We start from the raw sequence: 21,246 nt of genomic DNA on the forward strand, positions 1-21,246 counted from the left end.
CTCTTCTGAGCACCGATCCTAAAAGAAGAAGAAGATTAATTGCCTCTTGGGGAAAAGGAAGGGCTTCTCTCTCCACCCCGACCCTCCCTCCCTCCCTCCCCACCCCACTGCCTTCGGGATGAGTAGAGAGTTTCTGCCTGATCTCAGCTGCAGCCGCGGCGGCGCACAGCAATCTTGGCGCCAATACCGAGGACTGCTCTAAGCAGCAGGAGCGGAGTGGGGGAAGCAAGGCTGATGCCGTGACTGGCCAACAGCAATCGCGCACGCCTCGCAGCAGAATGCCAAAAGCAGCAAACTGAGCGGGCAGGGAGGTAGAGGAGGCAGGCGGCGAGTGTGTAGCAAGCGCAACGGAGCGCCGCACCACACAACAGGCAATACCTGCTGAAGCACGCCGGTGGCGGCAGTGAGAGTTCCTGAACCCTTTGAAGGCTGGTAAGTGACCCTTCGGGGCACTGGGAATAGAGGGTAGTAACTTCTGAGCAGGAGCACAGCTGGGGTACCTGTTCTTCAGAGGCCCATACGGTGCTGATAAGGCTCCCTTTTCATTTTTTCTATGTCCTTTCTCCCCTCCCCCCCCTTTCCCTTTAGGCGGGAGAGTGCTTCTGGCGGGAATGACGTCCAAGGCAGACATGGAGGGGCCTAGCACGGCTTCAGGCAGGGCCGAAGACCTAGAGTCATCTAACTCCCTTGCCTCAACTCAGTCTTCACAAGGCCCCAGTGGAATAAGCCAGGAGGGCAGCCAATTAGACCTTGCGGGGCCTGAGGCTAAAGAAAACCTACTGGCCTGGATTAGGACAGAACTCAAGAAAGGGTTTAGAGAAATGATGGACACAATCAAGGATCAGGGGACATCACAGAAAGGCGAGCCAACCCCAGGGCCAAGTAAGAGACCAAGGCCCAAGCACTACTCTACCCCTCCTAAAGCTAAGAAGAGTAGAGGTCAGGTGAAATATCTGGAAAGAGATTCTAGTCTGTCGGAGGAAATCCAGTCAGACTCTGAGCTCTCAAACCATCACTCTGACAGTGAGGAAGGGGAGCTTTCTGATGAACAGGAAGACAATGGGGAAGTTATACAAACCAGGCTCTTCCCACAGGAGTTTTTCCCCAAACTACTCCCCAAAGTCCTGAGAACCGTGGAAATTGCTCAGACAAACATGGGGAAGGAGGAACTAGACCCGGCTTTCCCTCATGGTTTAGAGAAAGTTCTTCCTAAGGTGGGCTCTACTAACACGGGAGTTCCTCTACCAGCAATCTTTCATAGTGTCCTAAAAGCAGAATGGGAAAACCCAGCCAAGCCTAAAACGTACCAATCTGTGTTTAATAAGTTTTACTCCCTGGCCCCTGAGGCTACAAGGAAACTTAAGCTGCTGGTAGTGGATGATCCAATGACCAGCCTGGCCACCACGTCAGTACTGCCTATGGATGCTGAAGGAATGCCCAAGGATCCCTCTGATAAGAAAATTGAACAAGCACTGCGAAGGGATTTTGAGGCCTCAGCCGCCTCGCTTAGAGCCTCGGCACTGAATCCCTATTTGCCAGAGCAGCGTTTAATTGGGCATCTAATCTGGCAGCAGCAGGCAAAGAAGTGCCTAAGGAGGTTAAGAATGAGGTCAAGAAAATAGCCTTGGCGGATTTGTTTTCGTTTTCCCGGCCATGTCGGACGCTCCTCTCCGCAGGTCCAGGGGGAACCGTCTGAGCAGCCTGACCGGGCGGTTGACCCGCGAGGGTTAACCCCCAGGACTACCAGTGAGGGAGCCTGGATCCAGGGCGCCGCGGGAAGAACCCCCTGGAAGTAATGCAGGGGGTAAATTGCCCACTTGCTCCAACGGAGGCCAGCAGACTTGCGCAGCACCTCGTGTGCTGTCGGGCCATGGAGAACGGCAATAAGCAGATTTAAGGTGAAGACCTGTAAGTAAGCGAATCCCTTCTGATTTTTAAGCGTATGCGAAGGATCGGTGGGAGTTGAAGCTAAAAGGGCGCAGACTTCTTCCCCTGCACCGAGTTTCGGAACTTAGTTGGCGCCCCCCCCCCCCCTAAGATGGCGACGAGAAAGCAGAGCCCAGCAATGAGTAAGTCGGTGATGGCGACGTTACAGGGGAAGGGGGAAACTTTGGAAGAGATGGTGAGACGAGCAGTCTTCGATACTGTGCAGCCCTTTGTAGCGAAACTGAATGAAATGGGGCAAAAGGTTGATTCAGTGGAGAGCGAAGTGAAAGCCATTAAAGAAACAGCGACCGGAGCAGAGCAGTCTGCGCGCGAGAACGCAGTACTCATGAAAGCAACAAGTAAGGAAGTGAAGCTTTTGGAGAATCAAATAATAGAATTACAAGTGGACCGTGCCCAAACGGTATTGCGTCTTCAAAATGTAAAAGAAGAGCAAAGTGAAAATTTAAAAGATTTGGTGTCTGGACTTTTGGCGCCATTCGCAAAGGCAACTAAAGAAGAGTTAAAAAGCGATATTTTGGAAGTCCGGCGGACATCTTCAAAGTATGCAATGAAGCGGCAGCTGCCTCGCGAGATTATTATTGACTTTTCATCTAAGAAGACTCGGGACACCATCTTAGACAATTCGTATAATGTGGACTTGGATTATTTGGGCAATAAGGTTAAAATATTGAAGGATGTTCCATTTTTGGCTCATAAAAAAAGATTTAAGTATAAAGGACTTGCAGCTTTCTTGAGGAAATGTGATATAAAATATAAATGGCTGTTTCCAGAAGGCGTCTGATTCAGATATAAGGATCAAACTTACAAGATCACATTGGACGCGCAGCTGACAGACTTTTTGTTCAACCATCAGGAGTTTCAGCAAGAAGAAAGTTCGAAGTCTGAAGGGGAAAGTGGGGGGGGGAGGAAAGAGCGGGCGCAGCTGCTCCAGCTGCGCAGAGAGAATTGAGACCGAGACGCAAGGGGGGGGGGGGAGAAGTCCTGATCCTGAATATAATCTGTATTGTATAAGACCTACCAATCTGATAGCATATTAGAAAGTTAACTTTTAAGAAAAATTGCAGCAGGAAGGGAATACAAGACATGTAGTGTAGTGTTTGTTGTTTGTATGTTGATTTTCCCTTTTCCCAGTCCTCCCTTCCCTTTTTTTTTCTTCCCCTCCCCTCTATACTTTTGTAGTCTTTTGTAGTATTTTATGTTAGATATTAAAAAAAATAAAAAAAAACTTTAAAAAAAAAAGAAAATAGCCTTGGCTATAGCCTTTGCAGGTGATGCTACTTTAGACTTGTTCCAAATGGCCTCAAGAGCGATGGGATTTAATGTCGTGGCTCAGAGGAATACCTGGTTGAGAAATTGGGACGTGGATCCTCCTGCTAGGAGCAAGGTGGCAGCAATCCCATTCATGGGGACCAAATTATTTGGAGAAGCCCTAGACAAATATTTGGTGGAGGACACAGAGAAGAAGGTCTTTCCATCTACGAAAAGGGAAGCGAAGACAAAAGAGGCACTCCTTTCGTGACTCCAAGCGCCCCTTCAGACAGAGTACCTCAAGATCTTACAAGAACAGATGTCAAACAAGACCTAGAAGTGATAACAGATCCTTCTCCTTTCGGAAAACCAGTTAGCAAGCCAGGGGTCAGAAAAAGACTCAGCAGGCATGACTATGGTCAACCAGCAACCATACCGATGGGGGGTCGACTCCAGGAATTCTCAACACAGTGGGAAATAACGATCACAGACAAATGGGTACTGGAAACAGTATCCAGAGGCTACTCTCTGGAATTCCAGTCCGTACCCCCGAATCGTGTAGTCCATATGCAGAAAAAGCCTTTGCATTCAAAACATCTACAAATGATGGGAGCAATTCAACACCTATTATCGATCAAAGCCATAGAACCGGTACCAACACCTTATTGGAACAGGGGAGTGTACTCAATATTTTTCATTGTGCCAAAGAAGAATGGAGATATCAGAGCAATTCTGGATCTGCGCTGGTTGAATCAATTCATTGCGTCACCCAAATTCAAAATGGAGACATTGAGATCAATCACGGGAGCCATACAGAAAAGGGACTTTCTAGCCTCCATCGATCTCTCGGAGGCCTATCTGCATATCCCTATCCGGGAGAGACACAGCCGATACCTTCGCTTTGTGTACAATAGAGAACACTTCCAGTACAGGGCTCTTCCTTTCGGGCTCAAGTCCTCCCCCAGAGTATTCACGAAGGTACTGGTGACCCTGGTGGCATTCCTCAGACTACAGGGGATCTATCTATTTCCAAATCTGGACGACATCTTAATAAAAACCCCATCTCTTCCGACGGGAGTGGAAGCTGTTCAAATGACCATCGCTTGCCTGGAGAGTCATGGATTTGTAATCAACAAGGACAAAAGCAATCTATTGCCTATTCAAAGGATCACACATCTGGGAGTGACCATAGATACTGTCAAGGACAGGATGTTCATATCGAAAGAGACAAGAAAAGATCTTGTCATTGATATGAGTAGTTCAGAGGAAGGCAACGGCAGAAGTCATGCAGCTAACCAAGCTTCTGGGAATGATGGTTTCCTGTCAAGACACGTTAACGTGGTCCAGATTTCATTCAAGACCACTACAGAGGCTATTACGACCCTTCCAAAGGATCATAGCACACAAGGGACACAAACGCATACTGATACCAGAATTGATGAAGGAGGAATTGAACTGGTGGTTGGCACCGAGCAAATTCGAAGAAGGGGTTCCTCTTAGAGAACCGGGAAGGAAGGTGCTGACTACAGATGTGAGTCTGACCGGATGGGGAGCGCATGCGAGGGGCCACATGGCTCAAGGTACTTGGTCAGTACAAGAAAGACAAAACAGCATAAACTGGCTGGAACTGAGGGCCATCAAGATGGGATTATTGGAACTTCAGGAAGTACTGAGGGGACACCATATCCTTATACAAACAGACAACACTACAGCAAAAGTGTATGTGAACAGGCAAGGAGGAAACAGGTACAGGAGCCTGAACAGGGAGGCAGAGGAGATCATGCTCTGGGCAGAACAGAATCTGGAATCAATAAAGGCCATATATGTGGCGGGAGCACAGAACACGATGGCAGACTGGTTGAGCAGGAACAGAGTCGACCAGGCGGAGTGGATATTGAACTGAAAGATCTTCTCTCAGGTGTGCATGAGATACGGGAACCCAGAAGTGGACTTGTTCGCTTCAAGTGAGAACTCTCAGCTACCAAAATTCTTCGCCAGAGTAAAGGAACAAGGGGCATTAGGAACAGACACACTGAATGAAGATTGGCCCAAGGCTCTTCTTTATGCCTTTCCACCAGTAAAAATAATGGACAGAGTACTTCAAAGGGTGGTACAGCAGCAAGCGGAGGTAATAATGATTGCACCTTTCTGGCCGAGGAGACCGTGGTTCCAGGAACTGAAACGCCTTTATCATGGAATCATGGAGTCTACTACAGTGGAAGGATCTTCTTTCCCAAAGGAAGATGCTGCATCCATATCCGGCATCCTTGAAATTAACAGCCTGGAGATTGAGCGCCAACAACTGTCGGAACTAGGATATAAAGACAGTGTGATAGCTACCATGTTGGCCTCCAGAAGGAAGTCTACTAACAGAAGGTACAATAAGACATGGCAGACTTTTTACACATGGTGTAGACAGAAGGACACTGAACCACTTACAGAATCTGTGAAGGAGATACTTCTATTCCTTCAGGAAGGATTAGATAAAGGACTCAGCACTAGTACCCTAAAGAGGCAGACGGCTGCCATCTCCGCAATAAGAGGATTGAAGGGAGGGGTCTCCCTCACCGGTCGCCACATGTCAGAAACAATTCCTGAGGGGAACAATGCTCATTAACCCACCTCAGGTGCATAGGTTCCCAACTTGGAACCTGAATGTGGTACTAAATGCTCTCACTAAGGGACCATTTGAACCCATGGCTACATGCCCACTCAAGGAGTTAACTCTTAAAACCTTATTTCTGGTGGGGATTACCTCAGCTAGGAGGGTTTCCGAGATTAGAGCCTTGTCGGTAAACACAGAGTTATGCATTTTCCATAATGACAGGGTAGTACTAAGCCCTGACCCAACCTTCATCCCCAAGGTCAACTCAGCCTTTCACAGAGGGGAAGATATTGTACTACCATCCTTCTGTAATAACCCTAAGCATGAGAAGGAGAAGGAATGGCACAAATTAGACGTGAAACGGGCACTCAGCTATTACATAGACAGGACAAAGGATATTAGAAAGGTGGAGAACATGTTCATCTCCTTTAGGAAGGGCTCTCTGGGGCAAAAGGTGTCCACGTCCACTCTGAGTAGATGGATCAGGGACTGCATTACATTAGCGTATAAGGCTAGACAGCTTACACCTCCAGAGGGAATCACTGCCCACTCTCTGAGAGGGGCAGCCACATCGGCAGCATATAGATCCTTTCCATCTCTGGATAGGATTTGTAGGGCAGCCACTTGGAAGTCAGTACATACCTTTACTAAACACTACAAGGTGAACAAGGTAGCTTCGGCTGAGGCAGCGTTCGGAAGAAGGGTGCTCCAGCACGCTTTATGAACTAATTTTAGCCCACCCAAAGAAGTGCTGCTAGACGTATATCCCATCAGTCAAGACTGACCCACTTCCCAACCACAGGAGAATGGAAGATCTGTATTCGCTTACCATGAAGCTTCCTTCTCGGTGGTTGGGAAGTGGGTCAGTCTAACTCACCCAAGTTAAGAGTTTAAAATGTTGGATTATGGTTGAAATGTTGTGTTAGTGTTCAGTTTGTTAACAGAGCAACTAGTATGGAAAGGCCGAGCAAAGCAGCAGAGTCTAGAGGGCTTGGAAAAGAACTGGCATGCCAGGGAAGAGCCCTCCCCCTAGAGGATCGTCTGATTTGACCGATCCTGGAACAGAGGAGGAGCTACTTCCCGTCAGTCAAGACTGACCCACTTCCCAACCACCGAGAAGGAAGCTTCACGGTAAGTGAATACAAATCTTCCATTCTATGCATGTGGTACTCAAGGCAGCACATCTTAATTTTTCTGTGTGGATTTGAGTCTCCCTGAAGCTGACTGGTGAAACTCTTTGTATCACTAGTTGACTGAAGACTTGAAGAAAAGTATTGAAAATTGGGAAAAAGAAAATGGCTCTGACTTTCTTATCAATAATGAAAGGCTTTTAGAATCCATAGACCATCAGCTGGAACAGCACAAGGTTATAAAAGATCGGACAAAAATGGTAAGTCTTTCTTTGCAGGGTAAGCCATTTAACCAAATCCTAACCATGTTTTGAAATAAGGTACAGATTCCAGTTCAGAAATACAACCTGACTAGCATTAATGATGGTAACTCATCAGTGCAAGTATGTAAGGAGTCGAGCGGGAAAATCTGAGTGATGGCGTAGGTTGTAGACCAGTTGCGTAGATGGGCCTTGCCAATCAGTGCCCACAGCTTTTATGAAAAAGGCTGCCTGGGTCTGGGGACTGCAGTGTAGGTGAGATGTGCTTAGCTATTCAGAGGCTGCAGATTGTAGGTACATAGTGGATCTAGTGATGTAGTTCTACCTTGGTTGCCTACAGGTTTCTGGAGTCTGGGTTGATCTGTGACGTGTTACTATCGTGGGCCCTAAATAAGTACTGCTGTGTCTGTGTTGGTTTTTTAACAAGACCCACGTATGAAAGGGGCAATTTAAAGTTTTGCTAATGAGTAAAAGTATCATTTTAGAAACAAACCTCTTATTTTGCAGTCTGTGAAGAGGAATGAATCAACAGTGCCAAAATCGGGGGTTAAAAGACCTGCCGGTGCACAAACACCAACTCCCAACAAGCTACGCAAGGTAAAATAGTGCCTGTTTGAAAGATGATCTGGTAGGAACTTGATATTGCAAATTGAAGTATACTGTGTATAGATTTGTTGGGGTATGTTTCAGTTGTCTCAGAACAATTCAGTACTAGAACATGTACAGCTATTTTGCATTCCTCTTAGTAACTGAGGTTACCTGTGTGGGGGTTTGTGGAGAATTAAAAGCTGCTCAGCCGACTGGATCTCTATCCAGCCCAGCTCTCCTTTCTCTTACCCCTAAACCTGTCCCTCTGAATAGCTGCAGGCACCATAGAAAGAAAATCCCCACTTCAGGCTCATTTTGCTGTCTTTTGAGCCTTCACTTGGGCACTTCCTCACTCTCCTCACTTTTATGATCCCAGAGACCTCGTATCTTCACTTGCATATTAGGAGGTTGAGTGGTTTGACTGCTCCCCCCTGCCCAGGGGTCCTCTGGGTAAATGTGATTGATTGGGCAAATTGTGTGTCACACCGTTGAAACTGCAGCTTTTTTAAAAAAGGAAATTTATTAATGAAATAAAAAGCGGATATATCCTATGCTGTCTCAGCAACTGAGTAAAGAAAAGCAATAAACTTGCATATCCTCTTTTCCTAAGCTTCTGTATGTTACTTTAAACTAACATTCTTTAGGGTGACTGTCCGTCACCCGTCCGTCACTGTCCGTCTTCTGTGCAGTCCCACATGGGACTGCACTTGCGCAGGCCTGCCTCCCAGAATTCTTTTTTTAGCAAAACATCCACTAGGGGGCACTCGTCTGCCTAATGCGCAGTTTCTTCTTTGCCGCCAACTGGTAAAGACCTAGCTCGTCCACTGTTGAGAAGAAGTGCGTCATTGGTGAGGAGAACGTTTTTCATAATGTCTGACAAAGCTTTATTTAAGCGATGTTCCACCTGCTCAACTAAAATGACCAAGACTGATGGCCATTCTGTCTGTTTGGAGTGCTTGGGCGAGACCCATATTGTGCAGAAATGTGAGCATTGTCAGTGCTTTACACCGAAGGCTAGAGCCGAGAGAGCAATTAGATTGCAGGCCCTACTGTGGAAGCGGGCTATGTGGGCTACCGGGGTGATGGAAACTCCTTCTGAACCACCCTCGGTAAGTTGCAGATCTAAACCACTCTCGGTGAGCGGCAGATCTGCTTGTAGCACTACCTCAGCTTCTAAGTCCCGCTCTCCAGATCAGATCTGACAGCCTTTGATTCATGCTTCGGATCCGAAGGGGGTCTTGAGTGTTTCATCTGATTGTAGGACCCATCCTTCGGAGGTTTTGGATCCAGGGTGGAAGCGCAGACATCACTCGAAGTGGCCTTCGAAATTGGAGCTGTCAGCCACATCGGCTCCGAAGGTTAAAAGCAGCATCGGATCTGACCATACCGTTCAGATCGGATCCGAAGTCTCCCGATCCGAGGCCATCGGATCCAAGATCGTTAGAACCTGATCGCAGGGTACAATTACCAACTGAAAATAATTTGTCGGATCCGAAGGCTTCAGATCCGACGGTGACTGACAAAGGACTGGGTCTGAAGGACTGAGAGCGTGGCTCTGAGCCCCCTGAGATGGTCCAAGGTGGCAAAAAGGCTAAGAAGTCAAAGCACAGGCATTCTACAGCAGTGCAGACTGAGCAGATTTTGTGGGAGAGACCCAAGACCTCTTCTCCGCACAGCATGTCACCATCATGCCACTCTTCTGTTGATGAGGGCAAATTACCCGACGCTCCACTTTCTAGCTCCCGCAGATGGGTCGCCCACAATTATGCTTGCAGGGAGAACTTGTCGTATCATCTATCATGGAGAGACTATAGCAGGCATGGATCGGGTTATTCCAGGTCCCATCTTTCGTTTTCCCTGAATTCTGGCAGATGACTGGGGAGAGATTAGGAGTACTCCCATTATGGCTCACCTGGATGGGACCTGGCTTATCAATCTTCGGAACCGGGTTGGGATCAGTCCCAGTCCTCCTCCTCATCCTTCTCCTGAAGAGATTATTATTGGGACAGGACATATTTCCTCGAATGAAGATTACCGACTTTACACAGAACAGATGCTTCAGATGGCCCGTTCCCTGGATATTGAAGTGTCGGCTATAAATCCGAAACCAAAGGATAAAATACTGCAGTATATTCATCCTGGAAATCCTGCCACCATTGCCTTTCCATTTACAGAGGGCTTAGTGGAGGTTATCACAGCAGCCTATGACAAGCCAGCCTCTATTTATCCTACTTCTCGTAAGTTGGAAACCCTATACAAGACAAGGGATAACGTCCATACCTACCTCTTTTCACATCCGCCACCATCATCCCTGGTCACTGGGGAAATGCAAGCTCGCGAACGGCAGGGATCTCATGCTGTACCTGTAGATAAAGAGAGCAGAAAATTGGATTCGTTGGGCAAGAAATTATAGTAATCTGCAGCCCTAACTCTGAAGATATCCAATTACTCAGCTATCATGGGAGCTTATCAAATCTTCCTTTGGAATCGCATCACAATCTTCATAGATAAACTCCCTACTGACCAGAAGGTTCTTGCTAAAGTCATTCTGGAGGAAGCCTTACGTCTGTCAAGACAACAAATTAATGCTGGCCGTGATTCGGTGGATACATCTGAAAGAGCCCTAGCTCTTTTGCTAGAAAAAGAATTCTGGTTGGCAAGCCTGCGCAAGCGCAGTCCCATGTGTGCCCGCACAGAAGATGTCAATGAACAGCAGTTACGGTAAGCGCAACTCTGTTTTCTTGGAGTTGTAAGTTGTCCTTCTGCGCAGTCCCATATTGCATGGGCTGGCCGCGGAGAGATTTTTTGTAGTTCTTAAAGTGTCTAGGGGGGCGCTCGGTGTCTACTGCGCATGTGCAGAGCCTTTCCTGCCAAAATGGGGTGACCCGACTGAGCGCCCTCGCATTCCCTCAGTTCTTCTTTTGCCGCCATCGAGAGAGGTTCTTAGTGTGCTTAGTGGAGTGTGATAGCGAGAGTAGCTATGTCTTCACCATCGTCGAAATCCTTGTTCAAATATCAAAAAGAGTCCAGCAGCACCTTCTGCTCTGTACATTGGACAAACCAGCCAACCTCTACGCAAAAGAATACATGGACACAAATCTGACATTAGAAATGGCAACGTCCAGAAACCAGTGGGAGAACACTTCAATCTACCAGGACATTCCATCAAAGACTTAAAAGGTCGCTGTAGTTCAACAGAAACCTTTCAAAAACGAAATCCAACTGGAAGCTGCTGAATTGGAATTCATATGTAAATTTGACTCTGTCAAGCTGGGACTTGAATAGGGACTATGAATGGTTATCTCATTATCACAGGTAACTGATTTCCTTTACATAGGCGGGGTCAGGGAGAGTCCAGTGGCACCTGACGTGGGCTTTCGAGGACCACAGTTCTCTTTGTCAGATGCATCTGGCGGGGAGGGCTGTGGTTATCGAAGGCTTGTGCTGCAGTGGAATTGTATGGTCCTGGTGGTGCTGCTAGACTCTTTTTGATTTTGCTACTACAGACTAACACGGCAAACTCCTTTGAACCTTTACACAAGCAAACTGATCCCCACATCAAAAGGAGCTGTTTGCATCTCCATATCAAAGGAGTTGTTTACATCCCTCCTCCCCTCCCCTCTCCTCCTCTATATTTGACCAGTTTCTTTCTGCCCTCCATGCATCTGACGAAGTGAACTGTGATTCTCGAAAGCTTATGCTACAATAAAATTGGTTAGTCTTAAAGGTGCTGCTGGACTCTTTTTGATTTTGCTACTACAGACTAACACGGCTAACTCCTCTGGATCTTGTTCAAATAATGTTCTAAGTGTGAGACAAAGATGACTGACACTGAAAAGCACAATCTTTGCCTTCTTTGCTCGAGTGAAGGTCACAATGTTTCCGCTTGTTGGCATTGCCAAAAATTCACTCATAAGGCAAGGAGTGATAGAGCCTCTGCAAAGCGGTTTATATTGTTCTTCCCGCCTCACCACAATCCAGTGAGGTCATTTAAGCTTAATGTGTGTGCTTGGCCAAGGTCAACTGGCAGGCTTTCATGGCAGAGTAGGAATTTGCATCGTGGGCTACCAGATCCTAACCTGACACTCTGCCCACCCCATGACAATGACCTAGCTGCTTCCTGCCCTTACCTTTGATCATTGATTTTGATGGAACACTCCTACTAACTAGTATAGCTACTCTGGATAACAAACACAACACTGCTCTGTTGGATCTCTTTGCTGGGGATGTTGCAGTGGAGAGGGCCCGTGCCGCCCTCTCCACTGCTGCAGCGGCCACCTGGGAGGTAAGGAAGACTGGATCTGGCTCCTGCGAGGCCTATGCTGCCTCCTCTGCAGCGGCCAGCTGGGTGGCAGGGAAGGCCAGAGCTGGCTCCTGCAGGGCCCGCACCACCACCACAGCGGCCAGCTGGGCGGTGGGGAAGGCCAGAGCTGGCTCCTGCGGGGCCCGCGCTGCCCTCTCTGCTGCTGCAGTGGCCAACTGGGCAGTGGGAAGGCCGGAGCTGGCTCCTGAGGGGCCCATTCCACCTCTTCCACGGCCACAGTGGCCAGCAGGGCGGCGAGGAAGGCTAGGATCACCTGCTTGGCAGGGATCTCCCCACCAAATAGCTGACCCATGGGTTTACATGCCCCTTTCCGTGCTGCTTTGCAGCGGCATGAAAAGGGGCATTTAAACCCCCGCCGGCTGGGGTTTTTACTTACCTCCTACTATGTTGGAACGTACCACGATCTCCCTCATTCTCAAAGCCCTGAACATCACCATTCATTCTGTTGACCTGACTTGTGGTCTTGACAGCAGTTTCTTTTTATACTCCATATTGTAGCGCCCCCTGTACAAGACTGCAAAAAATCAACCCATTCTTTCTGGTCTCCTCGGTTAAATCTTGTTTCATGCTCTGATCTTCGCCTACACTTATTGTGATTAGGCTCCAGACTTCTCCTTTATCAAAATCTCAGCTGTTAAAATCAGTCCTTATAATAAATCCTACAGTCCTTTTATTGACTTCTCATTCCTCTGTATTTCCCAGACAACCTCTTCAAAGCCGTGTCCCAGCTTAACCTTTATTCTTTATATTCCTGCTTCTACCAGATTGTACCACCTGAAGCTCATCTACGGTCTTCAGTGCAGTCCCATATAGGGACTGTGCTTGCACAGGCCAGACGCGCAGAACAGGATTTTTCAAGCTTTTAGGCTATGCAGTGGGTCGACTTCCCCCACAGATTGATCCGAACTGGTTTTTTGCGCCGAAATGGTCACGTGGTCAGAGGTCGTTCCCATCCCTCCCTCAGTTTGTTTTTTGCCAGATGATCTTCCAAGGCTTGTACGTCTCAGTAAAACATTCATTTCTGTTTAGTGTTCGTTTTTTAAAAAGTTAATTGTTAATAATTTAGTCTTAGTGTATATAGTTAGTGTATTGTATATAGTTTGTGTTAATATTGGTAGAGTAAGAAAGGCTGCACTTGGCAGTGGCAGCCCTAACTTGCTGTGGCAGATAAGTCATGAGATGGAAAGTCCGATGGCCACTCACTATGCCTGGCGTGCTTGGGAGAAGAACATGTGGTGGAGCGCTGTAAGGATGTCAGCTTTTCACTCCCAAGGTGCAAGGAGATCGGGCAGCAAGACTTAAAGCTTTGCTCTGGGAAAGCTTGTGTACACACAAGAGCATGGCCAAGGGGAACTATGTACATCTACCAGTAAAGCTGGATTTACTATATTTTTGGCAAACGTGGCACCGCAATCTGAACAGACTGCACCTGATGGCGTGGTTCATAGAGAATTAAATACACAGTTCTCGGAGGCAGTGGCCAACATTATTCTGAATTCTCGCAAGTCTTCAACTAGAAATTCATATGCCCTAAAGTGGGATAAATTTGTGGGCTGACTCTATGAGATTAGCACCTTATACTTGGTCACTAAGTGATATATTGGTTATCTAGTATCACTGCACACTGTGGGGTTGACTTCATGATCCATCAAAGTTTATAAGGGAGTAATTTCTGCTTTTCACAACACTATAGATGGTAAAACTATTTTCCCATTTTTGTCAAAATTGTTATTGAAGGGATTATACAAATTATACCTGCCAAGGGTTCAAATAGTCCCACAATGGTCCATATCTTTGGTATGGTCTAGCTTGATGCTTAGACCTTTTGAATCACTAGTGGCATATAGTCTAATACTGTGTTGGCAAAGGTGGCATTCCTCCTAGAAATTGCATCATCTAGGAGGGTCAGCAAGCTACAGGCATTAAGGGTAGACCCCCGCCCTAGCAAATCTTCCCTGTCAAGGTAGTAATGCGAACTAACCTCCAGTTTTTACCACAAGTGGTTTCAAAATTTCATGTCTCTCAGAGTCTATCACTACAGCCCGGAAAATCCACAACAACCATCTATCACTACCAGTGTTTTTTCCCAACCCAACTTCTCCACGGGAACAAACGCACCATACATTAGATGTAAAGAGAGCAGATTTATTTTACCAAACTTTCTTTGTGTGTCACACGGGCCAGAATAAAGGCAAAGCAGCATCAGCACAAACCGTCTTCAGATGGGTGGTGTCAGCAATCAGACTCAGCGACAAAATGGCAAAAGTCCCATGTCCATTTGCTCTGACAGCACATTCAGCAAGAGGTCAAGCAGCATCAGCGGCCTTCCTAAGGGGAGTACCATTGGGAGACATCTGTAAAGCAGCAACATGGTCATCAGAAAAGACATTCATTAACTTTTACACTGTGGATGTCAACACCCAAAGGGAGACTGCGGCGGGACAGGCAGTTCTACAGTTGCTCTTCGCGTGAGAGCATCACCCCACCTCCCTGGTGAGTAGCTTGCAATTCTCCCTATGTGAGACTGCATTGAAGACCATAGAAGAAAACAGGGTTGTGCTTACCTGTAACTGCTGTTCATCTAGGTCTTTATGCAGGCGTACATTCCCTCCCTCCTGCCCCGCTGTCAGCTCTCTCATAGATATTTTAGTGGAGACTTGCAGTGGCCCAGGAGAATTGAAGGAGGGATGGGGGTGACCTCTGACTACGTCAGTGTTTCGGCAGGAAAAACCGGCTCGGATTGGTCCATGTGGGGGGGGGGGTCACCCTCACCCTCGCATAGCCTAAAAGCTTGAAGAATCCTGTTCCGAGTGGCTGGTCTGCGCAAGCACAGTCCCTGTGTGTGCCTGCACGAAGACCTAGATGAACAGCAGTTACAGGTGAGCGCAACTCTGTTTTCTCTTACATGGTCAGTCTCTGTCCATTCTCCCCGGCTTTCCTTTGCATGCAGTTCCCTTCCTCAACACAATTATGGTACCAGCTGTGTTTTCAAATTCCTAACCCTCATTCCCAAATTTAATCAAGTTCCAAGTATGTGTAAAAGCATTTGTCTGTATGGAATTATTTGTTCCTTTGTTCCTCCAGTGTCAGTCATAAATCTCTTTGGAGTAGCTCCTTAATCTTTTTTTTCTTGTTCAACTCTAAGGGTTGAATCTTTTGATCTGTGAGTGGAGAACTGGTCATTTTTCATTCTCTCCACTCCAACCATGGAAAAAGTTGATTACTGAGGGTCTAGGATCCATGGGGACAAATCACGACGTTTTCTTGGCAGATTTTTTACGGGGTGGTCTGCTATTGCCTTCCCCAGTCATCTACGCTTTACCCCTAGGAAACTGGGTACTCACTTTACTGACCTCAGAAGGATGGAAGGCTGAGTCAACCTTGAGCCAGCTACCTGAACCCGGCTTCCGCCAGGATCGGGCTTAGGTCGTGAGCAGAGCTTGGGCTACAGTACTGCAGCTTACCAATTGTGCCATGGGGCTCTGTCATATTTTAGATATTGATATTTTCGATACTAATATTCTGCTTTTCTCTCCAGTGGAGATCCAAAGTGACTTACAACATTCCCCTGTCCTCTATTTTATCCTCACTATTACCTTGCGAGGTAGGTTAGGCTAAGTGTGTAAGTGGCCTGTAGTTACTCAAGAAGCTTCCATGGCAAGAGTTGGAATATAAACATGGATCTCCCAGATTTTTATTCCAACATTCTAAATAGTTTGCCATGCTAAACATGTAGGATCCTAAGTATGGAAACCCTTGATTGTTACTTAAGCTACTAGCTAGGATTAATTGGAGTGACAAATTTACACTTGTACATGCATAGAAGGTCTGAGTCTAAACTTTTAACAAACAATTCTAAAAGATTATTTTCTAGAGACTGGCGTATAGAGGTCCAACTAAAACTGGGTTTTGACTTAAGAGAAGATGAAAACAATTCTGTATCAGAGTATAATCCTGGATGTGAAAGACTGGCCTAAAATCTTCAGCAATAGTGAAATTTGCTTTAAATGCAACTGCAGCAAATTGAACTGGAACTAATAGTGGTGCTCTCATTCAAAGAATTACTCGTTTGTAATACTGGTTAATTGTTTCAGTCCCTTCAAAATGTTTGTGGTTGCCTTATGCCAGAATGAAGTCCAGCAGCACAGACTAAAAGTAGTTAAAGCCTGGGTCACAATCCTAAACAGTTTGTCATACAGCTGTAAACAAGAAAATGTATATAATGCATATATTCCAAAAAGGCTATTGGGGCATATTAAGTTGGGGACAAGAAGATTGGTCAGCCAATTCATAAACCTTAGCTGAAATAAGAAGGGGCAGTTAGAGCAGAATTTACTGCCATATCTCTTCTGTGTATTGCCTGTTGTCTCTATTACTTCTAGAGAAGAATATAACTCTTTCTTTAAAACATTATAGAAAGACCTATCAATGAAATCCAGCAGCATCAGATTTTTCAATTCTGCGTTGAAGGAGAACTTGAATTGATGAGCCTACCTCAACTTCAGCTGAAACACAGCCTAATGTCGTTTGTGTAAATGATTTTATTTTTTTAAAAGTTTAAAAAATGCATACAGTGTTTTCTGTACAGGCTATATGAAAAAATGTTTAGTTTTTTAAGGCACTAAAGCTTTTGATAGGTGTAAAAGGGAAGTGCCATCATAAGTTAGAGAAGATTTCTTTCAGAGATGCAGAGGAGTTAGCCGTGTTCGTCTGTAGTAGCAAAATCAAAAAGAGTCCAGTAGCACCTTTAAGACTAACCAACTTTATTGTAGCATAACCTTTCGAGAATCACAGTTCTTTTCGTCAGATGCATCTGACGAAGAGAACTGTGATTCTCGAAAGCTTATGCTACAATAAAGTTAGTCTTAAAGGTGCTACTGGACTCTTTTGATTTTTCTTTCAGAGGGATCTATTCTAATGAAAAACATTAGAGACTGGCCAGGACTAACTGCCATGCTTAAAAAATATCAATGTTTTTCTTTTGAGGCCAAAAGACATTCTCTACCTGACTGATTAAAGAGACTGGAAGATTGTTTTCCGTTATCGTGAAGCTTTCTTTATCAGTGGTCCAGGAGTAGGGCAGTCTTTACTTCTGGGATATAGTCTTTACTTCTGGGATATAGCTCCTCCTCTCCGAAGGCAGGGTCAGTCAGCTGATTTTGATCCCAGAGGGGAGGGCTTGTCCCAGGAATTGCCAGTCCAAAGGTCCCTCCCTTGACACCAGTGGGAGGAAAGCTACCGTCCTAACTCTCCAGCCAATCCTCAAAGCTGCCCCCAAGAAACTCGGGTAGGTAGGACTGCCTCACTCCTGAACCACCGAGAAAGGAAACATCACAATAATGAAAACAAATCATCCGTTCTTCATTGGTCCTAGGAGTGGGGCAGTCCTTACTTCTGGGACATAAAAAAGTAGGGTGTTGCAGGGTGAGTTGTCCGGCTTCCACGTCTAGAGGGTGTGTTGTAGTATCCTCCTGCCAAAAACTGCCTCTGCAGAGGCCAACTTAGGTATTCTGTAGTGCCTGGTGAATGCACTGATTTCCATGTGGCTGCCTTACAGATAATCTCTAATGACTGAAAGGATCTATGGGCTGCCGATGTCGCTGCCCCCCTTAGTGAGTGTACTGTGACGCATTGAGGCATCTCCAGACCTCTGGCTTTGTGTGCCAGAATTATGTACCCCTTTGATCTACCTACTTAGCATGGAAGTGGACGCTCTGTCCCAAGGAGGACCTCCTGAAAGACCCATATAGTGTCTCAGACTTGCAAAACGGTTTAGTCTTATTAGAGGACATGAGGCCACAGGTTCAAAGGGGTCTTTGAATAATGCTTCAGTACCCAATTAAGATTCCACACGGGAAACCGGTGAACCCATGGAGGATTCAATAAAAAGGTCCCCCTTTGGAGTCTCTTGATATGAAGATGACTTACAAGGGAATTTACTTTCCTAAAATCCTTAATTGTCAAGATGGCCACCACCCGCTGTTTTAAGGGTGCTAGTGCTAAGACTTTTATCCAAGCCTTCTTACTGGCACTGATAAGGGTTCCACGCCTCTATCTATGCACCACATCTTTCCGGTTATTGTTACAGACTCTGTGGAACTCTTCCTGGAAGCTGACATTGTACTAATCATGCCCTCTTGCATAAACTAACTCTATTCACCCTCAACCACCAGGGTATGAGGGAGCTGGTCAGGGATGTTGTATTGTTCCCCTGCATTAACAGGTCCTCTTTCAGTGGGCGGTGCTGGGGATTCATGCTTGATAGCTTCTTCAGGTCATGAAACTATGTCCCTCTTGGCCAGAAGGGGCCAAGAACCACTTCTGTACGTTGTTCTATGATCTTCTGAACGACTTTATGCAATAGTCGTATCAGGTGGAAAGTGTACAAGAGTTGTAGAGGCCACTTGCAGCTCAAGGAGCCTACACCTATGGCTTGAAGGTTTCTTCTTGAAATGAAACTTGGAACCTGACAGATTTGATCGTTTGTGAATAGGTCCACCTCCACTTTGCCGAGTCTCTGGCAGACCAGTTGAAAAGTCTGTCTCTTTCAAGAGAGAGAGAGCGCATCTATTCTGATAGGTCCATCACTCTCTGGCTTAGCTAGTCTGCCAAGGAGTTGTCCTGTGCAGCTCCGTGTACTGCTTTTAGCGATTCAAGGTAATTTTTCTGCCCATTTCAGCATGATTCACACTTCTTTGTGTAGTGACTTGAATCTGGTGCCTCCTTGCCTGTTCACATATTCCTTGGTTGTCATATTATCCATCTGTATTACCACGTGGTGATCTGTGAGAAGATCCTGAAATTCCACCAGACTCAGCCTGATGGCTCCCAGTTCCAAAAGGTTTATACTATTAATCCTCTCTCCTTTGACCAAGTGCCCTATGTTAATTCTTGCCTAGGCATGGGTTCCCCAACCCCATCCATGGTCATCACCATTTTCTTTGGTTCCCCAATGGGAACTGAACAAGGCCACACACCCATTGCCCTCCTGTTTGAAGATCGCCGGCAAGTAAGTAATCTTGAACTTCTTGTGTGCTATCACCTCTTGGTATGGTTACAAGAATCTCTGTAGTGCATGGGCCTAGAACCTTGCCAACTGGGGGACATCTAGACAGGATACCCTCATCCCCAGCAGCTGAGCCAGGAGCATCGCTTCCACCTCCTGGTTGCTTAAGACCTCTGTTGCCATCATCCGAATCTTTGTTGCCTTTCCTGTGACAGAAAGACTGTCTTGAGCCGTGTCTATCACTATCCCCAGGTGCAATATTTACTGGGTTGGAAGGAAAACTGCTCTTTCCCTCGTTGAACACAAAACCATAATCCCGCAGGCAGGCTACTGTCAGTTTCACCACTTCCACTCCTAGTAGCAGGGATGGAGCCATGATCAAGATGGTGTCCAGATACAGAAAAAGGAGCCACTCTGCATTCTCATTTAATAATAACTGTGTTTCTATGCTGTACTTCTAGGCAGAATAGTGCAAATCAGATACAAGGTCAGTATTATCTTTATCCCGCCAAAACTGCTATGGAGCTGAGGCTGAGAGGAGTGGCTTATCCAGAGCCACCTTCTGAGCTCATGGCAATTATGGGACATGAACAAGCAGAATGCTGATTTGCGGCCCAGTGGCTTTATCACTCGCCGTCACTCTGAAGTGATGGGGGGGGGGCAGTAGAACCTTTTCTGTGCGAGCTGAATGCTGTTCTTCATCCAAAATCGCTGCACTCTTTAGAGCACCACTGAAGACATCCTGCTCAGAAGCCAGAGCTAGAAAGACTGGCGATCCCTGGGACAGGCCCCTCACTCCAGGATCAAAATCAGCTGACTAACCCTGCCTTTGGAGAGGAGCAGCTATATCCCAGAAGTAAGGATTGCCCGACTCTTAGGACCACCGGAATTTTTTTTTCTCCACCATTGTTTCAAATAAGCCTCCTTATTAAATTGTAGCAACTTCAGCTGCAATTCAGGCACAGGGGTTGTCATGAATGATTAAGTGTGGATAATACTCAGCTGGAATATTTAAATAGGTTTTTTAATGGAGCAATTCCATAATGTAGAAAAATAGAGACTAATGGGTGTGGGACTCACAGAGGGGGATCCGATTCCCTGTATACTCTGCTTTCCTTCTTCCTGGCAGACAGCACTGTCACTTCCCCCCTTCAGCTTTTCCTCCTTCCCTTCCCTTTCAGCCTCACCAATCCCACTCACCTACTTTTCCTGCTTCCCTTTTCAGTTTTGCCTTCCTCCCTACTTCCCTCCACCTGTCCTTGTATCTTTTCCAACCATGTTCTCTTCCCCTCCCACACAACTCATCAAGGTTTGGAAGCTGCTTGTCTAGCAATCCACAAAGCAGCGCCTGAGATTTTGCCACATAGTATTATGAGAGCTCAGTGGCATTCTTGAGAGCTCAGTGGCATTCTTGGAAAGTGACAGAATTTGCCTCTATATTTTGGGGGTTTTAAAATCCCATCAGTGTGTTTTTTGAATTTCATAGATTTCTGAAAACCTGGAACTTCTCCTAAGCTTGTATTAAAATCTCCTATCTATTCCTGGCCCCACTGTATGAACTTTTTGCTCTGCACTCTAGAGCCGATTTGTAATTATTCATTTATACCCCACCTTTCTTCCCAGTGTGGACTTAAAAGCAGCTTACATCATTCTTATTGATGAAAAGCAGAAAAGATAGTCTTGAGGTCAAAATCTAACAGTGCTCAGGTTCTTTCAACTTTTATTAAATGTGAACATTAATGTATCTATTGAGTCAGTGAGATGTTGTGATCAGTGTTGAGTTTGGCTGTGACCTGGGTTAAGGTTCCAACTTCCTGCTCTGTCATGAAGCTCACTGATTGAGCTGGTGCTCTTGTCTACCTTTCAAGCTTCTCGTGAGACAAACTCGGAGCTGAGGAGATGATTTCTGCTGCCCTGATCTCCTTGAAGGAAAGGCAGGACAAACATGTCATAGTAATCATTGGCTTCCAGTTTGTTTCTGAGCAGTTTTAAAGTACAGATGTTGACATTTTAAACACCCTAAGTCCAGACTATTGAGACTTAAAGCCTTCTCCCATATTATCTTGCCTCTCGGTTGAGGGTATAATATGCCTTTCTCCAGTTGCCTCTGTCTATGGAATGTAGGTGTGTGCAGGGCT

At 46.2% G+C, this 21,246-nt stretch overlaps 1 protein-coding gene across 2 annotated transcripts in view; it reads left to right on the top strand.

The window, feature by feature from the left end:
- Window positions 1-19,901, top strand: part of LOC129334645 (protein regulator of cytokinesis 1-like) — a 64,323-nt gene extending 44,422 nt beyond the window's left edge. Inside the window, exons 10-13 of one of the 2 annotated variants that reach the window (XM_054986880.1) lie at window positions 7,050-7,190; window positions 7,698-7,787; window positions 16,519-16,633; window positions 19,002-19,901. In XM_054986880.1, coding sequence (XP_054842855.1) covers window positions 7,050-7,190; window positions 7,698-7,787; window positions 16,519-16,587 — 300 coding nt within the window. In that variant the 3' untranslated portion in view covers window positions 16,588-16,633; window positions 19,002-19,901. Of the gene's footprint in view, window positions 1-7,049; window positions 7,191-7,697; window positions 7,788-16,518; window positions 16,846-19,001 lie in introns of those variants that run through there. The other variant, XM_054986879.1, reaches the window with a different exon arrangement.
- The last annotated feature ends 1,345 nt before the right edge of the window (window positions 19,902-21,246 follow it).

This window comes from Eublepharis macularius, chromosome 8 (genome assembly GCF_028583425.1).
Source record: "Eublepharis macularius isolate TG4126 chromosome 8, MPM_Emac_v1.0, whole genome shotgun sequence".
NCBI lineage: Eukaryota > Metazoa > Chordata > Lepidosauria > Squamata > Eublepharidae > Eublepharis > Eublepharis macularius.